Raw genomic sequence first — 25,425 nt, 5'->3', positions numbered from 1 at the left:
ATCATGTAGTAACCCAAAAAGTGTTAAATAAATCAAAATATATTTTATATTTGAGATTCTTCCAAGTAGCCACTCTTGCCTTGATGACAGCTTTGCACACTCTTGGCATTCTCTCAACCAGGTTCATGAGGTAATCATCTGGAAGGCATTTCAATTAACATGTGTGCCTTGTTAGAAGTTAATTTGTGGAATTTCTTTCCTTCTTAATGCGTTTGAGCCAATCAGTTGTGTTTTGACAAGGTAGGGTGGTATACAGAACATAGCCCTATTTGGTAAAACACCAAGTCCATATTATAGCAAGAACAGCTCAAATAAGCAAAGAGAAACGACGGTGCATCATTACTTTAGGACATGAAGGTCAGTCAATCCGGAAAATTTCAAGAACTTTGAAAGATTCTTCAAGTGCAGTCGCAAAAACCATCAAGCGCTATGATGAAACTGGCTCTCATGAGGACCGCCACAGGAAAGGAAGACCCAGAGTTACCTCTGCTGCAGAGGATAAGTTCATTAGAGTTAACTGCACCTCAGATTGCAGCCAAAATAAATGCTTCACAGAGTTCAAGTAACAGACACATCTCAACATGAACTGTTCAGAGGAGACTGCGTGAATCAGGTCTTCATGGTCGAATTGATGCAAAGAAACCACTACTAAAGGACACCAATACGAAGAAGAGACTTGCTTGGGCCAAGAAACATGAGAAATGGACATTAGATTGGTGGAAATCTGTTCTTTGGTCTGATGAGTAAAAATTTGAGATTTTTGGTTCCAACCGTGTCTTGTGAGACGTAGAGTAGGTGAACGGATGATCTCGGATGATCTCTGCATGTGTGGTTCCCACCGTGAAGCATGGAGGAGGAGGTGTGATGGTGCTTTGCTGGTGACACTGTCAGTGATTTATTTAGAATTCAAGTCACAGTTAACCAGCATGGCTACCACAGCATTCTGCAGCAATACGCCATCACATCTGGTTTGCGCTTAGTGGGACTATCATTTCTTTTTCAACAGGACAATGACCCAACACACCTCTAGGGTGTGTAAGGGCTATTTGACCAAGAAGGATAGTGATGGAGTTCTGCATCAGAATGAAAAGCAGCCAGCAAGTGCTCAGCATATGTGGGAACTCCTTCAAGATTGTTGGAAAAGCATTCCAGGTGAAGCTGGTTGAGAGAATGCCAAGAGTGTGCAAAGCAGTCATCAAGGCAAAGGGTGTTACTTTGAAGAATCTCAAATATAAAATATATCTTGATTTGTTTAACACTTTTTTGGTTACCACATGATTCAATATGTGTTATTTCATAGTGTTGATATCTTCACTATTATTCTACAATGTAGAAAAAAAAAAGAAAAACCCTTGAATGAGAAGAGGAGTCTAAACTTTTGACTGGTACTGTATGTGTAGAGCTATAACAGTACATCTCAAAGGCCAGTCATGCTGCAGACTTACATGTTTCCCTGCTTTCCCCTCTCCTGGGGGTCCCGGGTCGCCCCTCTCTCCCTTGGGTCCCTGCATCCCTCCTACACCCATCTGTTGCCCAGAGACAGGCGCACAGCTCTCACACGCCTCTCCCTGGTGATACATACAACACAAAAACAGTCAACAAGAGAGAGAACAGTCTGGGTTAGTTGGTTACATTAGATAGTTAGACAGGCAGACAGACAAACACACATATAGATCAAAGCAACGTCAGCACAAGAACTGTTTGGAGGAGGAATAATGGTCGGAGGCTGTTTTTCATGGTCCGGGCTAGGCCCTTTAGTTCCAGTGAAGGGAAATCTTAATGCTACAGCATACAATGACATTCTAGGCGATTCTGCGCTTCCAACGTTTTGGCAACAGTTTGGGGAAGGCCCTTTCATGTTTCAGCATGGTAATACCCCCATGCACAAAGCGAGGGCCATACAGAAATGGTTTGTCGAGATTGGTGTGGAAGAACTTGACTGGCCTGCATAGAGCCCTGACCTTAACCCAATCGAACACATTTGGGATGAATTGGAATGCTGACTGAGCCAGGCCTAATCGCCCAACACCAGTGCCCAACCTCACTAATGCTCTTGTGGCTGAATGGAAGCAAGTCCCCGCAGCAATGTTCCAACATCTAGTGGAAAGCCTTGCCAGAAGAGTGGAGGCTGTTATAGCAGCAAAGGGGGACCAACTCCATATTAATACCCATGATTTTGGAATGAGATGTTTGACGGTCATGTAGCGTAGATAGATATATATTTAATTAGTTCATTAGTTAGATAGATAGTTTGATTGTTAGTTAGTTAGATGGATAGTTAGATAGTTTGATCGTTAAATAGTTAGTTAGTTCATCTGCTATACAGGGTGTTGAAGATAGTTTATTTAATTAACAGCCTTTTATAGCATCATCTTTAATACGCTTATGCGATCTTGGATTCACAATCTATATAGGCATAAGGATACGTTATAAGATACTTGGACAGATAAGGGAGATGGATGGATAAACAGCCAAAAAGACAGCCAACTAACCAGCCAGACAGTCAGGCTGACTCATTGATTGGTTGGTTGGGTGTTCCATACCTTCTCTCCCTTCAGTCCAGTTAGTCCATCCCGACCAGGCTCTCCAGGCAGGCCCTGGGTTCCATGGGTTCCGGCTAATCCTTGATCTCCCTGCTCACCCTGGTCGCCCTAGCAAATGAGACATATGCATTTTAATCAATAATAGGGATCTGGTCTGTGACTGGTACTTGAACATTCATAAATAAAGATAATATAACTATAGTCCAGGAATCATTCAAGCAAGCCATGTCTATGAATGAAGACTAATTATCAATAGGCTTAATCTGGGTTTGTGATACCAGATTCTTCAATTGTATTTTAACTGCCAGTCTTAGCTCAGGTAACATCAGTGTGTGCTACAGAGTCAAGGTTATTTAAGGTGGTCCGACTGATTCCTCAGATTCCGCAGAGGTCCTACATTTTTTTAAGGTTGGCTGATTTTCCAGTGGACTTCCCAGTTTATAGGGACTATGGTTATTTCAATTGGACCAAGCCCTCCAGGGACCTAAAGTTAATTTAAGCTGGACTCATTTGCAGATGGATCGAAGGCTTTTCTAGGTTTTCCTAATGACATTGCCTGGTTTAAGGTGGTCTGAGGACCCCAGAGACATGAGTTAATCTAATGTAGTCTGATTTCTCTGCAGTCATTTTAGGGGTATCTGCTCATTTAAGGAGGACTAAAGTACCTGGAGATATTAGATGATTTAAGGCAGTCTAGTCTGCTTGTTCCCTGGAGTAACAGGCTACATTCAAAATAGACTAATTTCCCTGGGTTATTCAATGTCTTATTTAAGGCGGACTGATTTTCCTGTGGACATTAGGTTTACTAAGGTACTGAGTTCCCTAGGGACATAATTTAAGTCAATGTGATTGGATTTCTCTGCAGGCAACAAGGCTATTTAAGGTGGACTGAATTCCCCAGAGGCTTTGTCACATATCCTGGCACTAGCTGAGAATGAATACATTACTGTCCCTTCGCATCTTTCAATTCTATTCAGAGACTTCTACAAAGAAAACCCTGTAATGAAGAACTTACCTTCTCTCCCCTTAGACCATCACGACCTGGAACACCCTGTGCAAAGAGACAGGAAAAGACAGAGATTTAGAGTGATACGCACCTATAAGATTATGCACACGCAGGCACGCACGCATGCACACACACACACCTGTGCAAGCCTCTACCCATTCAGATATAAACCCGTTGACACAGCGCTAACCACTGAGGCCCATGTAATTAAGCTGAGACACAGTATCTTACCATTTAATTGAGATTTATAGCTCACCTTGGCGTATCCTGTGGTAGGTGGGGGAGTACCTGCATATGTCATGACTGGGCCAATATTTAAGTTGCAGTGTATACAGTGATCTAAGGTAAGTTTGGTGTTTTTAGTGGGTTTGACAGACGCATGTGTATGTTGTTGGCTTAGTCATGTTAAACAAGCATGGTCAAAATAATGCAAACCAGGTTGACAAAGTAGGTAGAGTCCTCATAGCCCTCTTCTCTCCAGGTAGAGGGGTCTCACCTGTTTGCCGTCGGTGCCCTCTCCTGCAGGCCCGGCGGGCCCTGGAGGGCCAGTTTCACCCGCTAGCACCTTGACGAAGGACGTCCCACTGCCCACCTCAGAGGGAGAAGACTGGCACACCCCACACGACGCACCCTGGGGTAGAGGGGAGAAACACTGGCTTAGGACTGTTGGCAAACGATACACACATACACACATACAAACGTATAGACATACTTTCATGTGTAAAGATGTACACACACAAACTAACACACACTTCACCTTCTCTCCTTTAGGGCCTGGAGTTCCTAGACCAGGAATCCCTGGATCTCCCTGTCAAAATAATCACATAACACAACACATCAAACCAAAATATAACATAACACATCATACCAAAACACAACACAACATAACATATCATACCAAACACAACATATCATATCAAAACACAACATATCATACCAAAACACAACATATCATACCAAACACAACATAACATAACACATCATACCAAAACACAACATATCATACCAAAACACAACATAACACATCATACCAAAACACAATATAACACATCATACCAAAACACAACATAACACAAAATATCATATCAAAACACAACATAACATATCATACCAAAACACAACATATCATACCAAACACAACATAACATAACACATCATACCAAAACACAACATAACACAACACAACATATCATATCAAAACACAACATAACATATCATACCAAAACACAACATATCATACCAAACACAACATAACATAACACATCATACCAAACACAACATAACACATCATACCAAAACACAACACAACATAACACATCATACCAAAAACAACATAACAGAACATATCATATCAAAACACAATATAACACATCATACCAAAACACAACATAACACAAAATATCATATCAAAACACAACATAACATATCATACCAAAACACAACATATCATACCAAACACAACATAACATAACACATCATACCAAAACACAACACAACATATCATACCAAAACACAACATATCATACCAAACACAACACAACACATCATACCAAAACACAACACAACATATCATACCAAAACACAACATATCATACCAAACACAACATAACATAACACATCATACCAAACACAACATATCATACCAAACACAACACAACATAACACATCATACCAAAACACAACACAACATATCATACCAAAACACAACATATGATACCAACCACATCATAACACAACACATCATACCAAACACAACATATCATACCAAACACAACACAACATAACATATTATACCAAAACACAACATAACACATCATACCAAAACACAACATATCATATCAAAACACAACATATCATATCAAAACAAAACATAACATGATGACATCACCCAGTATTAGATGTAGTGTATGTTAGCTCCACCCTCTCACCTTTATCCCCTTCAGTCCATCCTTGCCACTAGGTCCTCTGGGTCCAGCTTTGCCCTAACAGATACAGATAATGCCTTCAGAAAGTTTTCACAACCCTTAACTTTTCCACATTTTCTTGTGTTACAACCTGAATTTAAAATGGATTAAATTGAGATTTTCTGTCACTAGCCTACACACAATAACCCATAGTGTCAAAGTGGAATGATGATATTTATTTACATTTTTTATAAATGAATAAAAAATGAAAATCTGACATGTCTTGAGTCAATAAGTACTGAAACCCTTTGTTATGGCAAGCCTTAATAAGGTCAGGAGTAAAATTGTGCTTAAAAAGTCACATAATACGTTGCATAGACTCTGTGTGCAATAATAGTGTTTAACATGATTTTTGAATGACTACCTCATTCATCCTCAGTCGAGGAGTGAATTTCAAACACAGATTCAACCACAAAGAAAAGCAAGGTTTTCCAATGCCTCAAAAAAAAGGGCACCTACAGTATTGGTAGAAAAAAAGCAGACATTGAATATTAATTACACTTAGTTATTAATTACACTTTGGAGGGTGTATCAATACACCCAGGCACCACATAAACACAGGTGTCCTTTCTAACTCAGATGCTGGAGAGGAAGGAAACCGCTCAGAGATTTCACGATGAGGCCAATGGTGACTTTAAAACTGTTACAGAGTATAATGGCTGTGATAGGAGAAAAATACTAACCTAATTGACAGAGTGAAAAGAAGGAAGCCTGTACAGAATATTATTATTATATATATTTTTTTGTAAAACTGCAAAAAATGTGGCAAAGAAATTAACTTTATTTCCTGAATATAAAACATTATGTTTGGGGCAAATCCAACACATCACTGAGTACCATTCTTCATATGCATGGTGGAGACTGTATCGTGTTATGGGTATGCTTGTCACTGGCAAGGATTAGGGAGTCTTTTAAAAAATTAACGGAATAGAGCTACTGTAAGCACAGGCAAAATCCTAGAGGAAAACCTGGTTCAGTCTCCCAGACACTGGGAGACAAATTCACCTTTCAGCAGGACAATAACCTAAAATACAAGGCCAAATATACACTGGAGTTGTTTACCAAAATTACATTGAACGTTCCTGAGTGGCCTAGTTACAGTTTTGACTTAAATCGGCTTGAAAATCTATGGCAAGACTTGAAAATGGCTGTCTAGGAATTATCAACAAGCAACTTGACAGAGCTGAGAGAATTCAAAAAAATAATAATGTGCAAATATTGCATAAAGAAAGACTCATAGCTGTAATCACTGCCAAAGCTGAATTTAACATGTATTGACTCAAGGGGTTGAATACTTTTCTACTGAAGATATATTAATGTTTTTTTTTTATGTTGTTTTTTTTACAAATGTTAGAATGTGTCTTCTAATTTGACATTACAGAGTATTTTGTGTACATCATTGACAAAAAATGACAATTAAATCAATTTGAATCCCACTTTGTAACACAAAAAAATAAAGGGGTGTGAATACTTTCGTAAGGCATTGTAGTTACAGTGCATTTCATCACTTTGTCTCCAAAGAGCCTTACAACAGCCAACTGAACTCATTTTTAGATCTGTAATAAGCCTGAGGAAAATACACTGCTCAAAAAAATAAAGGGAACACTTAAACAACACAATGTAACTCCAAGTCAATGACACGTCTGTGAAATCAAACTGTCCACTTAGGAAGCAACACTGATTGACAATAAATTTCACATGCTGTTGTGCAAATGGAATAGACAACAGGTGGAAATTATAGGCAATTAGCAAGACACCCCCAATAAAGGAGTGGTTCTGCAGGTGGGGACCACAGACCACTTCTCAGTTCCTATGCTTCCTGGCTGATGTTTTGGTCACTTTTGAATGCTGGCGGTGCTTTCACTCTAGTGGTAGCATGAGACGGAGTCTACAACCCACACAAGTGGCTCAGGTAGTGCAGCTCATCCAGGATGGCACATCAATGCGAGCTGTGGCAAGAAGGTTTGCTGTGTCTGTCAGCGTAGTGTCCAGAGCATGGAGGCGCTACCAGTAGACAGGCCAGTACATCAGGAGACGTGGAGGAGGCCGTAGGAGGCCAACAACCCAGCAGCAGGACCGCTACCTCCGCCTTTGTGCAAGGAGGAGCAGGAGAAGCACTGCCAGAGCCCTGCAAAAGGACCTCCAGCAGGCCACAAATGTGCATGTGTCTGCTCAAACGGTCAGAAACAGACTCCATGAGGGTGGTATGAGGGCCCAACGTCCACAGGTGGGGGTTGTGCTTACAGCCCAACACCATGCAGGACGTTTGGCATTTGCCAGAGAACAACAAGATTGGCAAATTCGCCACTGGCGCCCTGTGCTCTTCACAGATTAAAGCAGGTTCACACTGAACACGTGACAGAGTCTGGAGACGCTGTGGAGAATGTTCTGCTGCCTGCAACATTCTCCAGCATGACCGGTTTGGCGGTGGGTCAGTCATGGTGTGGGGTGGCATTTCTTTGGGGGGCCGCACAGCCCTCCATGTGCTCGCCAGAGGTAGCCTGACTGCCATTTGGTACCGAGATGAGATCCTCAGACCCCTTGTGAGACCATATGCTGGTGCGGTTGGCCCTGGGTTCCTCCTAATGCAAGACAATGCTAGACCTCATGTGGCTGGAGTGTGTCAGCAGTTCCTGCAAGAGGAAGGCATTGATGCTATGGACTGGCCCGCCCGTTCCCCAGACCTGAATCCAATTGAGCACATCTGGGACATCATGTCTCGCTCCATCCACCAACGCCACGTTGCACCACAGACTGTCCAGGAGTTGGCGAATGCTTTAGTCCAGGTCTGGGAGGAGATCCCTCAGGAGACCATCTGCCACCTCATCAGGAGCATGCCCAGGCGTTGTAGGGAGGTCATACAGGCACGTGGAGGCCACACACACTACTGAGCCTCATTTTGACTTGTTTTAAGGACATTACATCAAAGTTGGATCAGCCTGTAGTGTGGTTTTCCACTTTAATTTTGAGTGTGACTCCAAATCCAGACCTCCATGGGTTGATAAATTGGATTTCCATTGATTATTTTTGTGTGATTTTGTTGTCAGCACATTAAACTATGTAAAGAAAAAAGTATTTAATAAGATTATTTCTTTCATTCAGATCTAGGATGTGTTGTTTAAGTGTTCCCTTTATTTTTTTGAGCAGTATATTTTATCACAAAATCAGATCCAACAATAATATCACGGGCCTAGAAATCCAGGAGTTAAAAACAAAGGTGTACGCTGATGATTAATGCTTTCTTTTAAACCAACAATTAGAATCCCTCCACAGCCCCAAAGAGGATCTAGATACTTTTTCTAACTACTCTGGACTACAACCAAAAGATGATAAGTGTACTTATATTTCGGATTGGATCACCATTTTTTTTTTAACTTTTACATTACTGTGTAGTTTACCAATAAAATGGTCTGAAGGGGAAGTGGACATACTCGGTATTCATATCCCGAAAGAAAGAAATGAAATCACTACAATACATTTTTATAGAAAGCTAAAATTGATAATATCTTGCTTCTGTGGAAAGGAAAATACCTGTCTATTTGTGGAAAAATCACCCTGATTAACTCTTTAGTCATATCCCAGTTTACCTATTTACTTATGGCCTTGCCTACACCTAACGACTTATTTTATTAATTATGAGCAAAAAATACTTCATTTTATTTGAAACGGCAAGCCAGACAAAATGAAACTGGCCTATTTATATAATGAATATGAATTCGGAGGGCAGAAATGATTACATATTAAAGCAATTGACCTTTCACTAAAGGCTTCAGTCATATAAAAGTTATACTTACACTACTGTTCAAAAGTTTGGGGTCACTTAAAAATGTCCTTGTTTTGAAAGAAAAGCAATTTTTTTCCCATTAAAATAACATAAAATTGATCAGAAATACAGTGTAGACATTGTTAATGTTGTAAATGACTATTGTAGCTGGAAACGCCTGATTTTGTATGGAATATCTACATAGGCGTACAGAGGCCCATTATCAGCAACCATCACTCCTGTGTTCCAATGGCACATTGTGTTAGCTAATCCAAGTTTATCATTTTAAAAGGCTAATTGATCATTAGAAAAACATTTTTGCAATTATGTTAGCACAGCTGAAAACTGTTGTTCTGATTAAAGAAGCAATAAAACTGGCCTTCTTCAGTCTAGTTAAGTATCTGGAGCGTCAGCATTTGTGGGTAAGATTACAGGCTCAAAATAGCCAGAAACAAAGAACTTTCTTCTGAAACGCGTCAGTCTCCATGGATGCTGGCCTTCTAGGCAGAGTTGCAAAGAAAAATCCATATCTCAGACTGGCCAATAAAAAGAAAAGATTAAGATGGGGAAAAGAACACAGACACTGGACAGAGGAACTCTGTCTAGAAGGCCAGCATCCTGGAGTCGCCTCTTCACTGTTGACGTTGAGACTGGTGTTTTGTAGCTTGTTTTGATTGCAGATTCAGGAATGGAGAATCCACAAGGAAAGAAATTCCACAAATGTACTTTTAAGAAGGCACACCTGTTAATTGAAATTCATTCCAGGTGACTACTACATGAAGCTGGTTGAGAGAATGCCAAGAGTGTGCAAAGCTGTCATCAAGGCAAAGGGTGGCTACTTTGAAGAATCTCAAATTTAAATATATTTAATATATATTTGTTTAACTTGTTTGGTTACTACATGATTCCATATGTGATAGTTCATAGTGTTGATGTCTTCACTATTATTTTACAATGTAGAAAATAATACAAATAAAGAAAAACCCTTGAATGAGTATGTGTCCAAACTTTTGACTGGTACTGTATATTTACACCCAAAATATGGGGTATTGGAAATTATGCAGAGAATTACATTGATGGAAGCCACAATATGTCTGCAATATTAAAGCTGATCTACCCCTCCCCCCAAAAAACTACTATGGATATAAAAAATGTTGAAAAAAGTATGACATAAAGAGTCTCTTAACATATGCATAAACTCTCACCGTTTTACCGTCAGCTCCTTTGCCACCAGTGTTACCCTGGAAACAAGAGAAAATGTAATGTCAACAGAACGGGCTTTTAAACTAAATGTTTGGCTTTTATCTTATGTATAAAATGTATTTTTGGTACGAAGTAACCTCAAACGTCCTGAGCCCTATTGAGTTCCCAACTCAGCACGAACCTTCTCTCCTCTCAGCCCTGCCAGGCCACTGACTCCAGGTTCCCCCTGAACAAGAGTTAACACAAATCACTTCCAGGTTAGAAACAGAACATGGAACAACACAGAATGCACGCACTAACACTCACACTCAAAAACACACACACACACACACACACACACACACACACACACACACACACACACACACACACACACACACACACACACACACACACACATTCCATTCTAATAAAACATACACTAACCTGTTCTCCCTTCTGTCCCAGCCCAGGTTTTCCTCTCTCTCCTTTGAGTCTCAGGGTTTGTTCCATGGCAACAAGGTTGGCAGCAGGTATTTCACTCAGGGTGGGGCACACAGCACATGCATCACCCTTTTCCCCTTTGACACCATCCGACCCCACCTCTCCCTGCCAAGCATACAGACACATATTATCACAGGGAGACAGGTTAGTGATAACACATACTAATAGGCATGTTTCCTTTGAGGTATAGCGTCTAATGTGGTGTCCCTAAAAGATCCGTTATTCAACTATATCCAGTGTGGTGTTTCCGAACATATCAGTTATTCAACTATATCTAATGTGGTGTCCCTAACAGATCAGTTATTCAACTATATCTAATGTGGTGTACCTAACAGATCAGTTATTCAACTATATCTAATGTGGTGTACCTAACAGATCAGTTATTCAACTATATCTAATGTGGTGTACCTAACAGATCAGTTATTCAACTATATCTAATGTGGTGTACCTAACAGATCAGTTATTCAACTTTATCTAATGTGGTGTACCTAACAGATCAGTTATTCAACTATATCTAATGTGGTGTCCCTAACAGATCAATTATTCAACTATATCTAATGTGGTGTACCTAACAGATCAGTTATTCAACTATATCTAATGTGGTGTACCTAACAGATCAGTTATTCAACTATATCTAATGTGGTGTACCTAACAGATCAGTTATTCAACTATATCTAATGTGGTGTACCTAACAGATCAGTTATTCAACTACATCTAATGTGGTGTACCTAACAGATCAGTTATTCAGATATATCTAATGTCTCTTGGAAGTATGCCAGGCGATCCTATGGAACCAAAGAGGACCTGTACACTGTAGTATGTTATCATGTGTTATACAAATATTACATTTGCACGTCGTGGCTGTAGTACACTATGTTCTACAGCGCTTATTCTTAAGCTAAGTGAACAATCACTATTTTGGGATGTAAGAACACTTCATATGAACACAGATGTTAGCTGAGGGATCATCAGTGTCAGAATGTACCCCCTTTTTAAGGAAAGAAACAGATGGTCAATGTAAACATTGTAGACATTGGAGCCAATTGTGATTTATGTTTGTGTTCATGAACCAGCCCACATGATGAAGAAGGGAGAGCCTTTTCTATAAATACTGTGTTCAGCCAAAGACTTGTTGAATTGAATGCTTTTAAAGCACTTTTACCCAAACAGGTCATTATTAAACCCTCTGAATTTCGTTCAAAGTTCTATATTTTCAATATCATCCTTCAATTCATTTCTGAAAATCAGCAATATCTAATGTGGTGTCCCTAACAGATCAGTTATTCTAATGTGTCCATAACAGATCTGTTAGTGTAATGTGGTGTCCCTAACAGATCAGTCATTCTAATGTGGTGTCCCTAACAGATCAGTTAGTCTAATGTGTCCATAACAGATCTGTTAGTGTAATGTGGTGTCCCTAACAGATCAGTCATTCTAATGTGGTGTCCCTAACAGATCAGTTAGTCTAATGTGTCCATAACAGATCTGTTAGTGTAATGTGGTGTCCCTAACAGATCAGTCATTCTAATGTGGTGTCCCTAACAGATCAGTTAGTCTAATGTGGTGTCTCTAACAGATCAGTTTGTCTAATGTGGTGTCAATAACAGATCAGTCATTCTAATGTGGTGTCCCTAACAGATCAGTTAGTCTAATGTGGTGTCCATAACAGATCAATTAATCTAATGTGGTGTCTCTAACAGATCAGTTAGTCTAATGTGGTGTCCATAACAGATCAGATAGTCTAATGTGGTGTTTCTAACAGACCAGTTTGTGTTTGCCTATACATATTTATAGTTGTGTGCATTGGTATGCTGGTGTGTATGCATCTGTATGTGTGTGTACACAAGTGAGTTAGTGACTGTATGTAACCCATTCCCACAGCACATGAATGAAACATGAGATATAAATAACAGGTGGGACTCTGTACCTTCTCTCCTGCCTTCCCATCTGCTCCTTGAAGACCCTAATGAATAGAAAAGAAGAGAGGAGATAGCGGGAGGAGAGAAGAGGAGATGGAGAGAAGATGAGATTTTAAACATTCCTAGCTGTAAATTAACATTATTTTCTCATAAAAAGCAAATTCCTTGATGACTATATCAAATGAAATAGCTATATGAGCATTAAGGGTGCTGCATATCTCACCGGAAGGCCAGGGTCTCCTATCCCAGGGACCCCAGGCTCTCCTTTGGGTCCCGTCTTCCCGTGGAGGGCCACAGTGTTGCCCAGGTCTGCAGACAGGACGGGACACACCTCACATGGGTCACCCTGAGAGGGACAAAACCAAAGAGACACACAATGTCAACACACACCTCACAGGATTGGCACTGATACACACAGAGATGAACAAACACATTCACAACCCATGCAGTACAGTTCCTTACCCTAACCCTAACACACAAACTAGGACACTGAGGGTTAACACACCTTATCTCCTTTACCACCACCAGGACCCCTAGGACCCTGAAAACACAACAGCATTAACATTTTAGTAGACCATGATAGTGAGGATGAGGTTTCAAATTACACACTGACTAGGATACAAAACAGTGGTCTGAATGCATCCTGTACTCACAGGATCTCCTGGTTCTCCATCTTTCCCTGGTGTCCCAGAATGCCCCTGGACAGGAAGAGAGGAACAGGACCATAACCACAACAACCATTGTAACATTCCAGAAATGTACAGAAGTCTTGTTGTGGGATGTTGTCTTATCAAACAATATAATCTATATACAGTACTTCAATGTTCAAACTGTGGCCTTGGAAGTTTTGAAGCAGAGTTTTAATTGGATTTGAATTACTTTTCAGATATATTTTTTTACCTTGTCTCCCTTCGATCCAGGAGGTCCTCCAGGAGTGCCCTAGCAACAAAACAAAACACACCTCTGTTAAAAAGAGTGATGAGCAACTATCTCCCTCTGTAACTGTCTCTCACTTCCTCTGTCTACCAGAGCCATACAAGAACAGACGCAAACGGTGTCTCCTCGAAGATGCTTCTTGGCTTCAGTCAAGGTTAACACACACAGCATCTCCTCGAAGATGTCCATATTAAGCCTCTCTTTGCGTGCCATCCCAGCCCCAACTTGCCCAGTGCATTAAGCATCTGACAACTGGAGGATGAAGAGTTGTTATAACAGGACACTGACCTCAAACCTGAGGATGGAAAGATAGAACAGAATTCCTGAGCGGAGACACTACTCACTGGCAAGCCTGGCAGGCCTGGTTTTCCAATTCCTGGCAATCCTGGAAGTCCGGGTTTTCCCGGTTCTCCTGCTAGTCCTTCAGGCCCCAACTTTCCAGAGGTACCCTGGGGGAAAAAAAGCTCCTAGAGGTTAAAGTTCAAATAGATGCCAAAGTGGCATTAAACAGAAAATGGTAGTTTGATTTCGAGGGCCCCTAAAAGCATGTGTTTACATTACATGCACATAGAAAGGTACATACAATGGAAGTATACATTGTTAAATACTACTACATTTAAAAAGAGAAGCTACTCTGTTGAAAGAGTACCTTCTGTCCCTTGGGTCCCACCACACAGATGGATCCAGTACGACCCTGCAGAGAGAGACACCGACCATTAATTAGCTCTTACTAAACAGTATGAAAACCTCTGCCTAAAGGATATTGAAGCCTGAGAGCACACACACATGCAAACACAAACACACACTGGAATTCCTATTTATGGTCACAGTTTAAACTTTCCATGCGTATCCACGTTGGGCTGAATGGGTGAGATTAAAGGGTTTAAGTCGGCCTGAATCAGCCAGGTAGTGTGAGAGGAACACAGTCAATGAGGCAGAATTGATTCTGCTGGCTTTGTTGCTCCAGTCTAATCTAGCAGGCATTAGGGAGACTACACCCAGAGACACGCCGGGGAGAGCACAATAGATATCAGTACCAGTCTAGGCTTGAAATAGTAATTCAGTATAATTCTACTGAACACCCTCTGTTAGCCTGATAGGAGTATGTGGGAGTGTGTGGGAGTGTTTGTGTGTGTGTGTGTGTGTGTGTGTGTGTGTGTGTGTGTGTGTGTGTGTGTGTGTGTGTGTGTGTGTGTGTGTGTGTGTGTGTGTGTGTGTGTGTGTGTGTTCAAGCATGAGTGTGTGTGCATCTGTTCCTGCCAATTATAAGACAGACACATGCTGTTTATTCAAGTGAAATAGGAAGTGCTGTTTACGGTTTGCTAACAGCTCAGCTTATCAACATAATGGGAACCCCATTGTGGAATGCAGAAAGAGGCTACATATTTCAATGATTTTTCTGCCATTTTCTAAACGATGAAGGTTATGATGATGATGGTGATTATAGTGCTGATGTGAAAGAGATAAGCAGCCACTCACATCCTTTCCTGGGGTTCCAGATAGTCCCTGGAGACCAATATCCCCTTTCTGTCCTTTATCTCCCTGAGAGAGACAAGGGGGATGGAGAAAGTAAGAAATAAGAAACAGTCACTGTGATACAGACAGACAGATAGACAGACAGACAGACAGACAGACAGACAGACAGACAGACAGTCAGTAGTTTGCCAAACGTACCTTGTGTCCGACAGCTTCTCCCCAGTTAGCAGGCAGCACCTGATAGAGAGAGAGAATGAGGACCAGAATGAGACCAGGCAGACTGATGAGCAGCAGTAATATTGACAACTCATCTCTACTCTGCAGAAGCAATGGAGTATACTAAATAACACATCAACCACACACACACACACACACATACATCGCCTCACGGTCCCAACGTTCGCCCCCAAACCTGCACCCCCCGCACACACACTCTGTCTTAATGTACCCCACTCTAAACTACACTGAACTGACCACCCGCAACACAATAGTTACACTCCAGGAAGACATACTCACAGACTCGCCTTTCTCCCCCTTCTGTCCCATGCGTCCCTCTTTGCACTGAGAAACAGACAAATGACACACACAAACACACACACACACACAAATGATTTATACTCCAGGAATCTTGTAGTTCCTAGATGGGGAAGGGGAGGTAAATTCAAGTCCACAGGCCAATTAGTCAACTAAGTGATTCAGACTTCTGTTGTATTGCCCTAGCAGACAGACAGACAGGAAGAGCAATGCTTAGCTGTGCAACTCACGCTAAAACTCTCAAATAAGCAACATCATTATACTTAATAATATCCTGTTCAATCCAGAGTTCCAACCATGTATCTAAGGTTGGTGAACCCACAAGTTATGATTGTTGTTGCATGGCTAGATATGCTACATCAAAGAAGGTCAGTGTAAATGCAGTAGCTTCTATGATGAGTAACCTGAAGAGTTGTGTTGGCTCCCCGAGCTATAGTTTAGGTTCTAGCTCAGAGGGCTAATGCAGTCTTTTACATGGACAAGCCACTTACTGTACCAGATCCAGATTCACTGCAGTCTGAACCCTAGGAGAGATAGAGAGAGAGATATATACAGAGGGAGAGAGAGAGAGAGAGAGAGAGAGAGAGAGAGATACAAAGGGAGAGAGAGACATCGAGAGAGAGAGACAGCGAGAGAGAGAGATACAGAGAGAGAGAAAGAGACAGAGACAGAGAGAGAGAGAGACAGAGAGAGAGACAGAGAGAGAGAGCGAGAGAAAGAGACAGAGAGAGAGAGGTAGAGAGACAGAGACAGAGAGAGACGAGAGAGAGAGAGAGAGAGAGAGAGAGAGAGTGAAAGAACGGAGGGGGGGAGCGAGACAAAGTCTGATGATAAGTTTTTATGAAATTAGTATGTATGGCAATAAATCACAAAATCAATGCAGATAAAAATGTATATTTGGAAAGTGAAGCTAAAATAATTCGAATTTTGCTAATGAGACAGTGATTACAATATTTATGAAACTCTCAGTGTGTGATGATGATGCTGATAGGATTCAGTGTGTGTATGAATATGTGTGTTTGTGGGGTGATCAGTGAGCATGTGTGTGTATGTGTGTGTGCGTGTGTGTCTCAGCGTGTCTAGACAACACAGGTGATGATGTCACACATTCCCCCAGGATGAGTCTGAGTACACACTCCTACGGCCACATCCTCACTGCTGCTCCACGTGTGTGTTTTTAGGTTTTTCATATGGATGTGTGGATACATGTTTGAGTGTGTATTTGCAGTGTGTGTTCCTATCTCACCCGATCTCCCTTCTCTCCCTTCATTCCGTGCTGTCCAGCGTGTCCAACTGAAGCCAACTGAAACAAACAAACCAAACATGAACACATCTATCATACTAGAAGTATATTATTTCCTGGATTTTACTCCACTTTAAATTGTCTCATAATTAGCCAGAGGGAAAATATGGGGCACTTTTACATTAGTGCTTCTTTATACCTGAACAGCATTGCCTACATATGTATCAAATAAAACCGTTTCATTGTTTTCGATTGAATTCATTCCACAGGTATTTTACTTCTCATTTCAATGTACTTTTCTGGTTGCTTGAGGACAATCTACTGTTTCAGATTCCAATAAGAATTATTTTCCAAGTGAAGGACATTTTATAGCAGTTTTGGAAGGGGGTGTGATGGGGATATGTCTGTTGTGTTCAGTCCTCAGTTCAAGTCTTTGTTCATGTGAATACCAGTGCGACATGAGTAGGGCCCTGTGTTTTGGTTAATCATGTCACCTGACCTGGATTTGAACCTTTATTTGTAACCTTTTCCAGAAATTAGAATTAGATCAAAAATGAAAGCAATTGACTGAGGATAGTGCTGGACCATCTGACATAAAACAAAAATGGGAAAGATTGATGACAAAGCGTTAAATAAAGGTTAAAATCCAGGTCATGTGACATGATTAACCAAAACACAGGGCCCTAGACATGAGAGCTTCCATCTTATGTTAACTTGAGAAAAGTGATGCAACTAAAAAAGGCCAAATTGATTTTGTAATGTACTGTGTCGATAAAGCCAAGTGACTTAAAAAACGTCAGAGTCAGGCTGTGTCTCTTTAGATGAAGGTGCTTTTGATAGCATGCCGTGATGAGCACTGAGAAAGAAAAGACTAAAAGCAGTGGAGGCCAAATTCAATACAAAAAGGCAAGCAAACTTCAAACTGAGAGCCAGCTCCCAACCTCAGGTAGTCACAGATCATACTTATATTTGTGATTGGATGTAGTATTGTTGATGAGGTCGAGGAGAGACATGCCATGTGGTGGAAACTAATCAGGAAGACAGTAAGCAGGATGAATCAGTCAGCGGGTATAGGAAGTATGAACCAAACAGAGTACAGAGTACCAATTTGGGACCATTGGCACAACTAGAAGGGCCAGTTGTAGTCAAAGCAAGTCAAGCACATCCACACCCAGTGTAATGATTAGGGTGCAGTTTCTCTAATGACCAGAGAGTGGTACTGTTACACCATTTAAATATTCTCTGAAGAGATGCAGGCAGGTGTTTGGGGAGGGGGCCTCCAACATTTCACTCACACTCTCTCACACACTTGCTCACATGTAGTTAGAAATAATTAAACAGAGGCTATATACACACATACACACACCTCCCTCTCAGGAGACAGAGATCAATAGACAGTGTAAAATCCCCACGGCACCGGAGAGTGCAGGCCAGCTGGAGATTCTCACTGCAGTTTGGTGTGTGTGTAATAAATAGCAAAAGTGAATTTTGTCCTAATGGAAGTATGGTAATTAAAACAGCATCTACCACCAGGCGTGTCAGCCCAGCCAGCTCTCCTCACACCACACAGTTCATTTATATATTGATATTGTGTGACTGGGAGCTAAAGGAAAGAAAGAAGGAGGGAGAAAAGAGGAGTGAGAAGGTTTTTCTCCAGTGTGTTGGAACTGCAACTCCATCAATGGTTGGCACCCGTGGTGCCTACTGCATAGTCACCGTTTCCTACCATCATCTCTCTCTCTCTCTCACACCTTGCTCCATCAGTGGGAAGGGGGTGTCTGTTCTGTGGGGAGGAGGCAACAGTCAGCATCAGTTTTTTGTTTATTGTTCCAGGCTGGTAGGGTGGTTTTCTTTTCTGGATGGGTGGTGTACAGGCCTAGGGTATGTGTTGACTCTGGACCTATATGTTGGAGGCCCTAGGAAATCATAACCAACTGGCGAAGGGACTGCCTAGTACCTGTTGGCACAGACAAAAATGGCAATGTGGATGACCAGGAAACATGCGATGCAAGGGGCGGGGTGTACGGACCCCAGAGCTGTGCTGCTGGGGCTGCGGCCTCGGTTGACACCGGAGCATGTACAGTAACAGTCAAAAGTTTGGACACACCTACTCATTCAAGGGTTTTTCTTTATTTTTTACTATTTTCTACATTGTAGAATAATAGTGAAGACATCAAAACTATGAAATAACACATATGGAATCATGTAGTAACCAAAAAAGTGTTAAACAAATATTTTAGATTCTTCAAAGTAGCCACCCTTTTCCTTGATGACAGCTTTGCAAACTTTTGGCATTCTCTCAACCAGCTTGATGAATGCTTTTCCAACAGTCTTGAAGGAGTTCCCACATAAGCTGAGCACTTGTTGGCTGCTTTTCTTTCACTCTGCGGTCCAACTCATCCCAAACCATCTCAATAGGGTTGAGGTCGGATGATTATGGAGGCCAGGTCATCTGATGCAGCACTCCATCACTCTACTTGATCAAATAGTCCTTACACAGCCTGGAGGTGTGTTGGGTCATTGTCCTGTTGAAAAACAAATGATAGTCCCACTAAGCACAAACCAGATGGGATGGTGTATCACTGCAGAATGCTGTGGTAGCAATGCTGGTTGAGTGTGCCTTGAATTCTAAATAAATCACAGATAGCGTCACCAGCAAAGCACCCCCACACCATCACACCTCCTCCTCCATGCTTCACGGTGGGAACCACACATGCAGAGATCATCCGTTCACCTACTCTGCATCTCACAATGACACGGTGGTTGAAACCAAAAATGTGGACTCATCAGACCAAAGAACAGATTTCCACCTGTCTAATATCCATTGCTCATGTTTCTTGGCCCAAGCAAGTCTATTCTTCTTATTGGTGTCCTTTAGTAGTGGTTTCTTTGCAGTAATTCGACCATGAAGGCCTGATTCACGCAGTCTCCTCTGAACAGTTGATGTCGAGATGTCTGTTACTTGAACTCTGAAGCATTTATTTGAGCTGCAATCTGAGGTGCAGTTAACTCTAATGAACTTATCCTCTGCAGCAGAGGTAACTCTGGGACTTCCTTTCCTGTGGCGGTCCTCATGAGAGCCAGTTTCATCATTGCACTTGATGGGTTTTGCGACAGCACTTGAAGGAACTTTCAAAGTTCTTGAAAAGTTCCGGATTGACTGACCTTCATGTCTTAAAGTAATGATGCACTGTCATTTCTCTTTGCTTATTTGAGCTGTTCTGGACTTGGTGTTTTACCAAATAGGGCTATCTTCTGTATACCACCCCTACCTTGTCACAACACAACTGGTTCGATTATACGCATGAAGAAAAAAAGAAATGCCACAAATGTACTTTTAACAAGGCACACCTGTTAATTGAAATGCATTTCAGGTGACTACCTCATGAAGCTGGTTGAGAGAATGCCAAGAGTGTTGTGGCGGATTAATCAGAATTAGTTGGGTAACGTTGATAATTAAGATGTTTTATTTGTATAATATGCTTATGTGAGATACTTGTCATTAGGATGGCGTGCCCTTTGGACTCTGGTGTTGACAGTTATACTTTCCCTTAGCTAGGGCTCAGTCACTTGGGGCCCAGAGAGGGGAGAAGTCAGAATGAATCATTGTCTTCATATGTGAATGTGTCTTTACCTATTCTTAAACCATGTGAAGGGATGGCGTGATTAATGAGGAACCAATTATTTGTCTCCACAATGTCTGTGCGCAAGTCACTCCCCTCAGTGAGCTTGTCCAGGAGTGGAGTCAGAGGGGGTTTACTTGAAATGAGAGTATCTAGAGTTGTCAATTGATTTATGCCATTGGATGAGCTAATGGTTCTGTTCTATACCGTACCAGGGAGAGACGGTTCCAGTTTGGGGTAGGAGGACCAGATACTGGTCTATACAATGAACACTGTTGATATAGCAGTTGCTGTCTGCTATGTTTTATAGATATCTTTCATACAAAACGTAACCTTTGTGAACTGTTCCTTAGATCTGTGGTTCGTCATGTACGTTGAAGGGGTGGTTCTTGGGTATAAAAAGCTCTTTGTACATTTGTGTAATCACCCCCTTTGTCAATGGTTCATTAGAGATAGAGATAGCATTATTGAAGGTCAAAGTGCTTTTGCAAAAGTATCTTAATTATTAAAGATGTAGTTAACTCAGACTGGTGTGTTTGTAACTCTCCTCATTTGGTAATGCAGAAATTAGCCACCACAGTGTGCAAAGCTGTCATCAAGGCAAAGGGTGGCTACTTTGAAGAATCTCAAATATAAAATATATTTTGATGTTTAACACTTTTTTGGTTACTATATGATTCCATATGTGTTATTCCATAGTTTTGATGTCTTCACTATTATACTACAATGTAGAAAATAGTAAAAATAAAGAAAAACCCTTGAGTGAGTAGGTGTGTCCAAACCTTTGACTGGTACTGTATATGGGGGGGCTAGTGAACCGTCTAGGGAATTTTGTAGGGGTGTGGGGCATCGGGGGGCCTGGTTCCGTGCCTTGTAGAGCTTCTGGGGTATGTGCCACAAGAGCACAATCATCCACATACTGGAGCTCAAGTACTCATTCAGATTTGAGCTTTGTGGCAGCTTGGAGCCTCCTAACGTTGAAAAGGTTCCCGTCCAAACTGAAGTCCAGGGTCAGCTCACTCTCTGATTCCATGTCCTTGTGCAGGAGTGTTGAGACACACTGGAGGAAGACATTGAATAGGACCGGCACAAGCACACACCCTTGCCTCACACTAGCACAAATTCCAAAGGGTTCAGACTCCTGACTGCCAATTGTTACCCTGGCCACCATCCCTTCAAGGAAACTCACGCAGGATGTTCACAAATTTCCTAGGACAGCCATACTGTAGGAGGACCTTCCAAAGCTGTTCACATTGTACTGTGTCAAAGGCTTTGGAGAGGTCCACAAAGGCCATGAACAGGTCTTGTTTCTGTTCACAGCACTTTTCCTGCTTTTGGCGTGCGCTGAAGATCATGTCCAACGTAAATCTGTTTTTTTTCTGAAGCCGCATTGGGACTCCGTTAGCAGATCTTCAGTGATGGTGTCGATGAGTCTGCGGAGCATGAACTTCACCAGGACTTTTCCAGCAACTGCACGGAGGGATTTGCCCCTGCAGTTGCCACAGATGGATTTGTCCCCCTTGTTTTTGTATATGGTAACAATGTTTGCATCCCTCCATTGATGGCGGATGCGCTCTTGTCTCCATATCTCAGAGATGAACTGGTGAACTGCTCTGGTACAGAGATAGCCCCCCTGTTTTAGGATCTCAGCAGGGATGGAGTCAGGTCCAGGAGTTTTGTTATTCTTCGGTGACCTGATGGTGGCGCAGACCTCAGAAAAGGTTGGTGGTAGATCAAGACTCGGGATGGTGGTCAGCGTTGGGAACTCCTCCAGGCCTGAGTAGTCAACTGGGTTGGCTGGTTTAAGAGTGCTACAAAGTGTTCACCCCACCTCTGGACTATCTTAGTTTGGTCCTTGATGAGAGTTGACCCATCTGCACTTCTGAGGGGACAGAGAATGCAACTTCTTAGGCCTTGGGTGCTCTTCAGAGTATCATAAAAGTTGTGCATGTCATAGCTGTCCGCACAAGATTGGATTTTTTGTGCTTTGGAGATCCACCACTCACTTTGTAGATGTCGTAGAGCATTCTGTGGCTCCCTCTGCTGCTCTTGCCATTGCTGTTTGAGGGCCTCAGACGTAGGGCTGTTGAGTGTGTCTTTATGTACCGTGTGTGTGCTGTTAAGAAGGGTGGAGATGTATGTGGAGTTTTCATCGAACCAGTCCTGATGTTTCCACACACACACACACACACACACACACACACACACACACACACACAACTAACTGCCCGGGTTCATAGCTGTGAAACGCTTCCAATAGAGAGAGATGATTCTGTCTCATTATATTCAGTGGTTGCATATCCTACATTACACTGTGCCATGGGAGATTAGTAAGACAATAGTAAGCACACCATGGAATGCAATAATGAAGTGTCTGGAGTTGTGTATGCTATTTATGAACAGAATTCTGCCATTGTTGGAGAATGACACAATGAATAGGCAAATCCCCACAGAGCCGGGGTATACAGTATAATGAAAGATGTGTATATCACCCTCTGTCAGCTGTCAGTAGCGGAGCTGTGTGTGTGTGTGTGTGTGTCACACTGTCTTATCTCCCGCTGTTGCGCTCCTTCTCTGCCCGTTCTTGGAGTACAGTAAATGGTGCAAGAAACTGGCTTGGTATGGGTCACAAGACCCTGTCCTAATCTGTATAAACAAATACTCTACTCAGCTCATGTTGCCTACATATTTTCTTTCTGATTGGACGCCAACTGACACGTGGCGAAAGTCTCTCCTCAGCCTTTTCAGTAACACAGGATAAACGCTAGGACATTTTCAAGACTTACAATCCACAAGAGGACAGTTCGATTGTTGGACCTACTCCCAGTTGATTTATTTTTTAACAGCTCTTCGGTTTTTGCAAAGTAACCTTTTTGACGACGTATTGGTAGTGATGCCAACAGCTAAACAGAATTCTATGGCATATTTTGTATGTACTGTACATGTGCACCACTGAAGCTAGCCACTAACATTACATATCATTGCATCAGCAGCACAACAGAGAGTGGATGAAGAAAGATATCGAAATGAACATACTGGTCATTAGCCAGATGCTCTTATCCAGAGTGCATTTTAAAGGGAAACAGAAAGGATGGAGGAGGAGAAAAGAGAGGTGTAAGGAGGAGTGGTGAAACAGATCACTAATAAACCCTGAGATAGAGAGAGATGGGGTAAGGGAGAAGGGGAGAGAGAGAGAGAGAGAGATGGGGTAAGGGAGAAGGAGAGAGAGAGAGAGATGGGGTAAGGGAGAAGGGGAGAGAGAGAGAGAGAGAGAGAGATGGGGTAAGGGAGAAGGAGAGAGAGAGAGAGAGAGAGAGAGAGAGAGAGAGAGAGAGAGAGAGAGAGAGAGAGAGAGCTGGGGTGTAGATGTAGAAGTGAAACGGAGAGGGAAATATAGATAGAAACAGTCACTGTGATACAGACAGACAGATAGGCATATAGAATGTTAGACAGACAGACAGACAGACAGACAGACAGACAGACAGACAGACAGACAGACAGACAGACAGACAGACAGACAGACAGACAGACAGACAGACAGACAGACAGACAGACAGACAGACAGACAGACAGACAGACAGACAGACAGACAGACAGACAAGTACTAAACAATAAAGTGAAATCAGTGAGTGTTAGAATGGAAAAAGTGCATGAAGTAAAAGTCTATGAGAGAGGTAGAGATAGTTTTCGAGGGGAGGGGGAAAGATGTGCTTAGGGACATCAACCTGGAAAATCATGTATAAGGGGAAGGATCAAAGCCAGAGTGTTTGGAGATCTGGGTTGACCTTTCAGAAAGGTCGGACAGGAGAAAAAAAGGACAGAAAGAAAAGAAACAAGAAGAGGAAAGAACAAGAACGATTGACTGAGAGTTACAGACACACACACAGACACACGCACGCACGCACGCACGCACGCACACACACACACACACACACACACACACACACACACACACACACACACACACACACACACACACACACACACACACACACACACACACACACACACACACACACACACACACACACTGCAGCTAGGAGGACACACGTACAGTATTACTAAGTCCATGACCCTGGTGTGCAGTGCAGATGTTTCAGTCCTGCTTTCAATAATCAAAGCCAAGATGACTTATACACTCTAATACACCAGGAATGTAATGTGAGTGTGTGTGTCTGTGTGTGTGTAGGAGTGTGTGTGCTGCGCTGTGCACACGTGGGTCAAAGCATAAAGCTTGTGTGTGTAAATGAAGTTGCAGTCGTGGCATGAAGACATCTGTTGTCAAACGGAAGGGGTGGGGTTAACACTATAATTAATAATGCCGTGGTAACCAAATGGCTTACATGGAGGCTTTCTTATATTGTCCAAATAAGAACATCCTTTACTGTCCTCTGTTATTCCATTGGTTAGTGCTATCACTGCCAGACACCTGGATCTCATTACAAACTCAGACAGCAGTTTAAGAGTCAGTGGCCCCACAACTGTAAGCTCCTACATGCACACTCACCATAGAAGCAGGCACACAAACACGGCTCAGTTTCTGTTATTGTGTCTGGCTGAGGAACAGTATTCTATGGGATTGAGTACTCCTGTCTGTAGTCTGCCAGAGCCTTGAGTTAACAACGGCTCTCCACAAGACAAACAGCAAGCCCAATGAATGGATAATTGGAAATAGATTGCATTAACATGAATCATGAAATGAGAGAGGGTGAAAATGGCTTCAAAATATAAT

The 25,425-nt window shown here is 42.0% G+C and overlaps 1 protein-coding gene across 6 annotated transcripts in view; it reads right to left on the bottom strand.

The window, feature by feature from the left end:
• LOC106588839 (collagen alpha-1(XVI) chain-like) overlaps positions 1 to 25,425 on the bottom strand; it is a 117,280-nt gene that overhangs the window by 42,391 nt on the left and 49,464 nt on the right. For 5 of the 6 annotated variants that reach the window (XM_045709603.1, XM_014178312.2, XM_045709604.1 and 2 more), the window contains exons 9-29: positions 17,074 to 17,130; positions 16,319 to 16,351; positions 15,810 to 15,854; positions 15,492 to 15,530; positions 15,297 to 15,359; positions 14,467 to 14,511; positions 14,162 to 14,266; positions 13,782 to 13,820; positions 13,535 to 13,579; positions 13,387 to 13,422; positions 13,105 to 13,227; positions 12,890 to 12,925; positions 10,906 to 11,067; positions 10,661 to 10,705; positions 10,482 to 10,517; positions 5,478 to 5,531; positions 4,307 to 4,357; positions 4,046 to 4,180; positions 3,559 to 3,594; positions 2,544 to 2,651; positions 1,446 to 1,568 (exon numbers count right to left, since the gene is read on the bottom strand). In XM_045709603.1, the coding sequence (XP_045565559.1) occupies positions 1,446 to 1,568; positions 2,544 to 2,651; positions 3,559 to 3,594; positions 4,046 to 4,180; positions 4,307 to 4,357; positions 5,478 to 5,531; positions 10,482 to 10,517; positions 10,661 to 10,705; positions 10,906 to 11,067; positions 12,890 to 12,925; positions 13,105 to 13,227; positions 13,387 to 13,422; positions 13,535 to 13,579; positions 13,782 to 13,820; positions 14,162 to 14,266; positions 14,467 to 14,511; positions 15,297 to 15,359; positions 15,492 to 15,530; positions 15,810 to 15,854; positions 16,319 to 16,351; positions 17,074 to 17,130 (1,416 nt within the window). The remainder of the gene's footprint in view (positions 1 to 1,445; positions 1,569 to 2,543; positions 2,652 to 3,558; positions 3,595 to 4,045; positions 4,181 to 4,306; positions 4,358 to 5,477; positions 5,532 to 10,481; positions 10,518 to 10,660; positions 10,706 to 10,905; positions 11,068 to 12,889; positions 12,926 to 13,104; positions 13,228 to 13,386; positions 13,423 to 13,534; positions 13,580 to 13,781; positions 13,821 to 14,161; positions 14,267 to 14,466; positions 14,512 to 15,296; positions 15,360 to 15,491; positions 15,531 to 15,809; positions 15,855 to 16,318; positions 16,352 to 17,073; positions 17,131 to 25,425) is intronic. The other variant, XM_014178315.2, reaches the window with a different exon arrangement.

The sequence above is a fragment of the Salmo salar genome, chromosome ssa27, assembly GCF_905237065.1.
Source record: "Salmo salar chromosome ssa27, Ssal_v3.1, whole genome shotgun sequence".
In the NCBI taxonomy this organism is placed as follows: Eukaryota; Metazoa; Chordata; class Actinopteri; order Salmoniformes; family Salmonidae; genus Salmo; species Salmo salar.
Note: the sequence above shows the minus strand (reverse complement) of the source record. Positions and strands in the feature narration are given on the sequence as shown.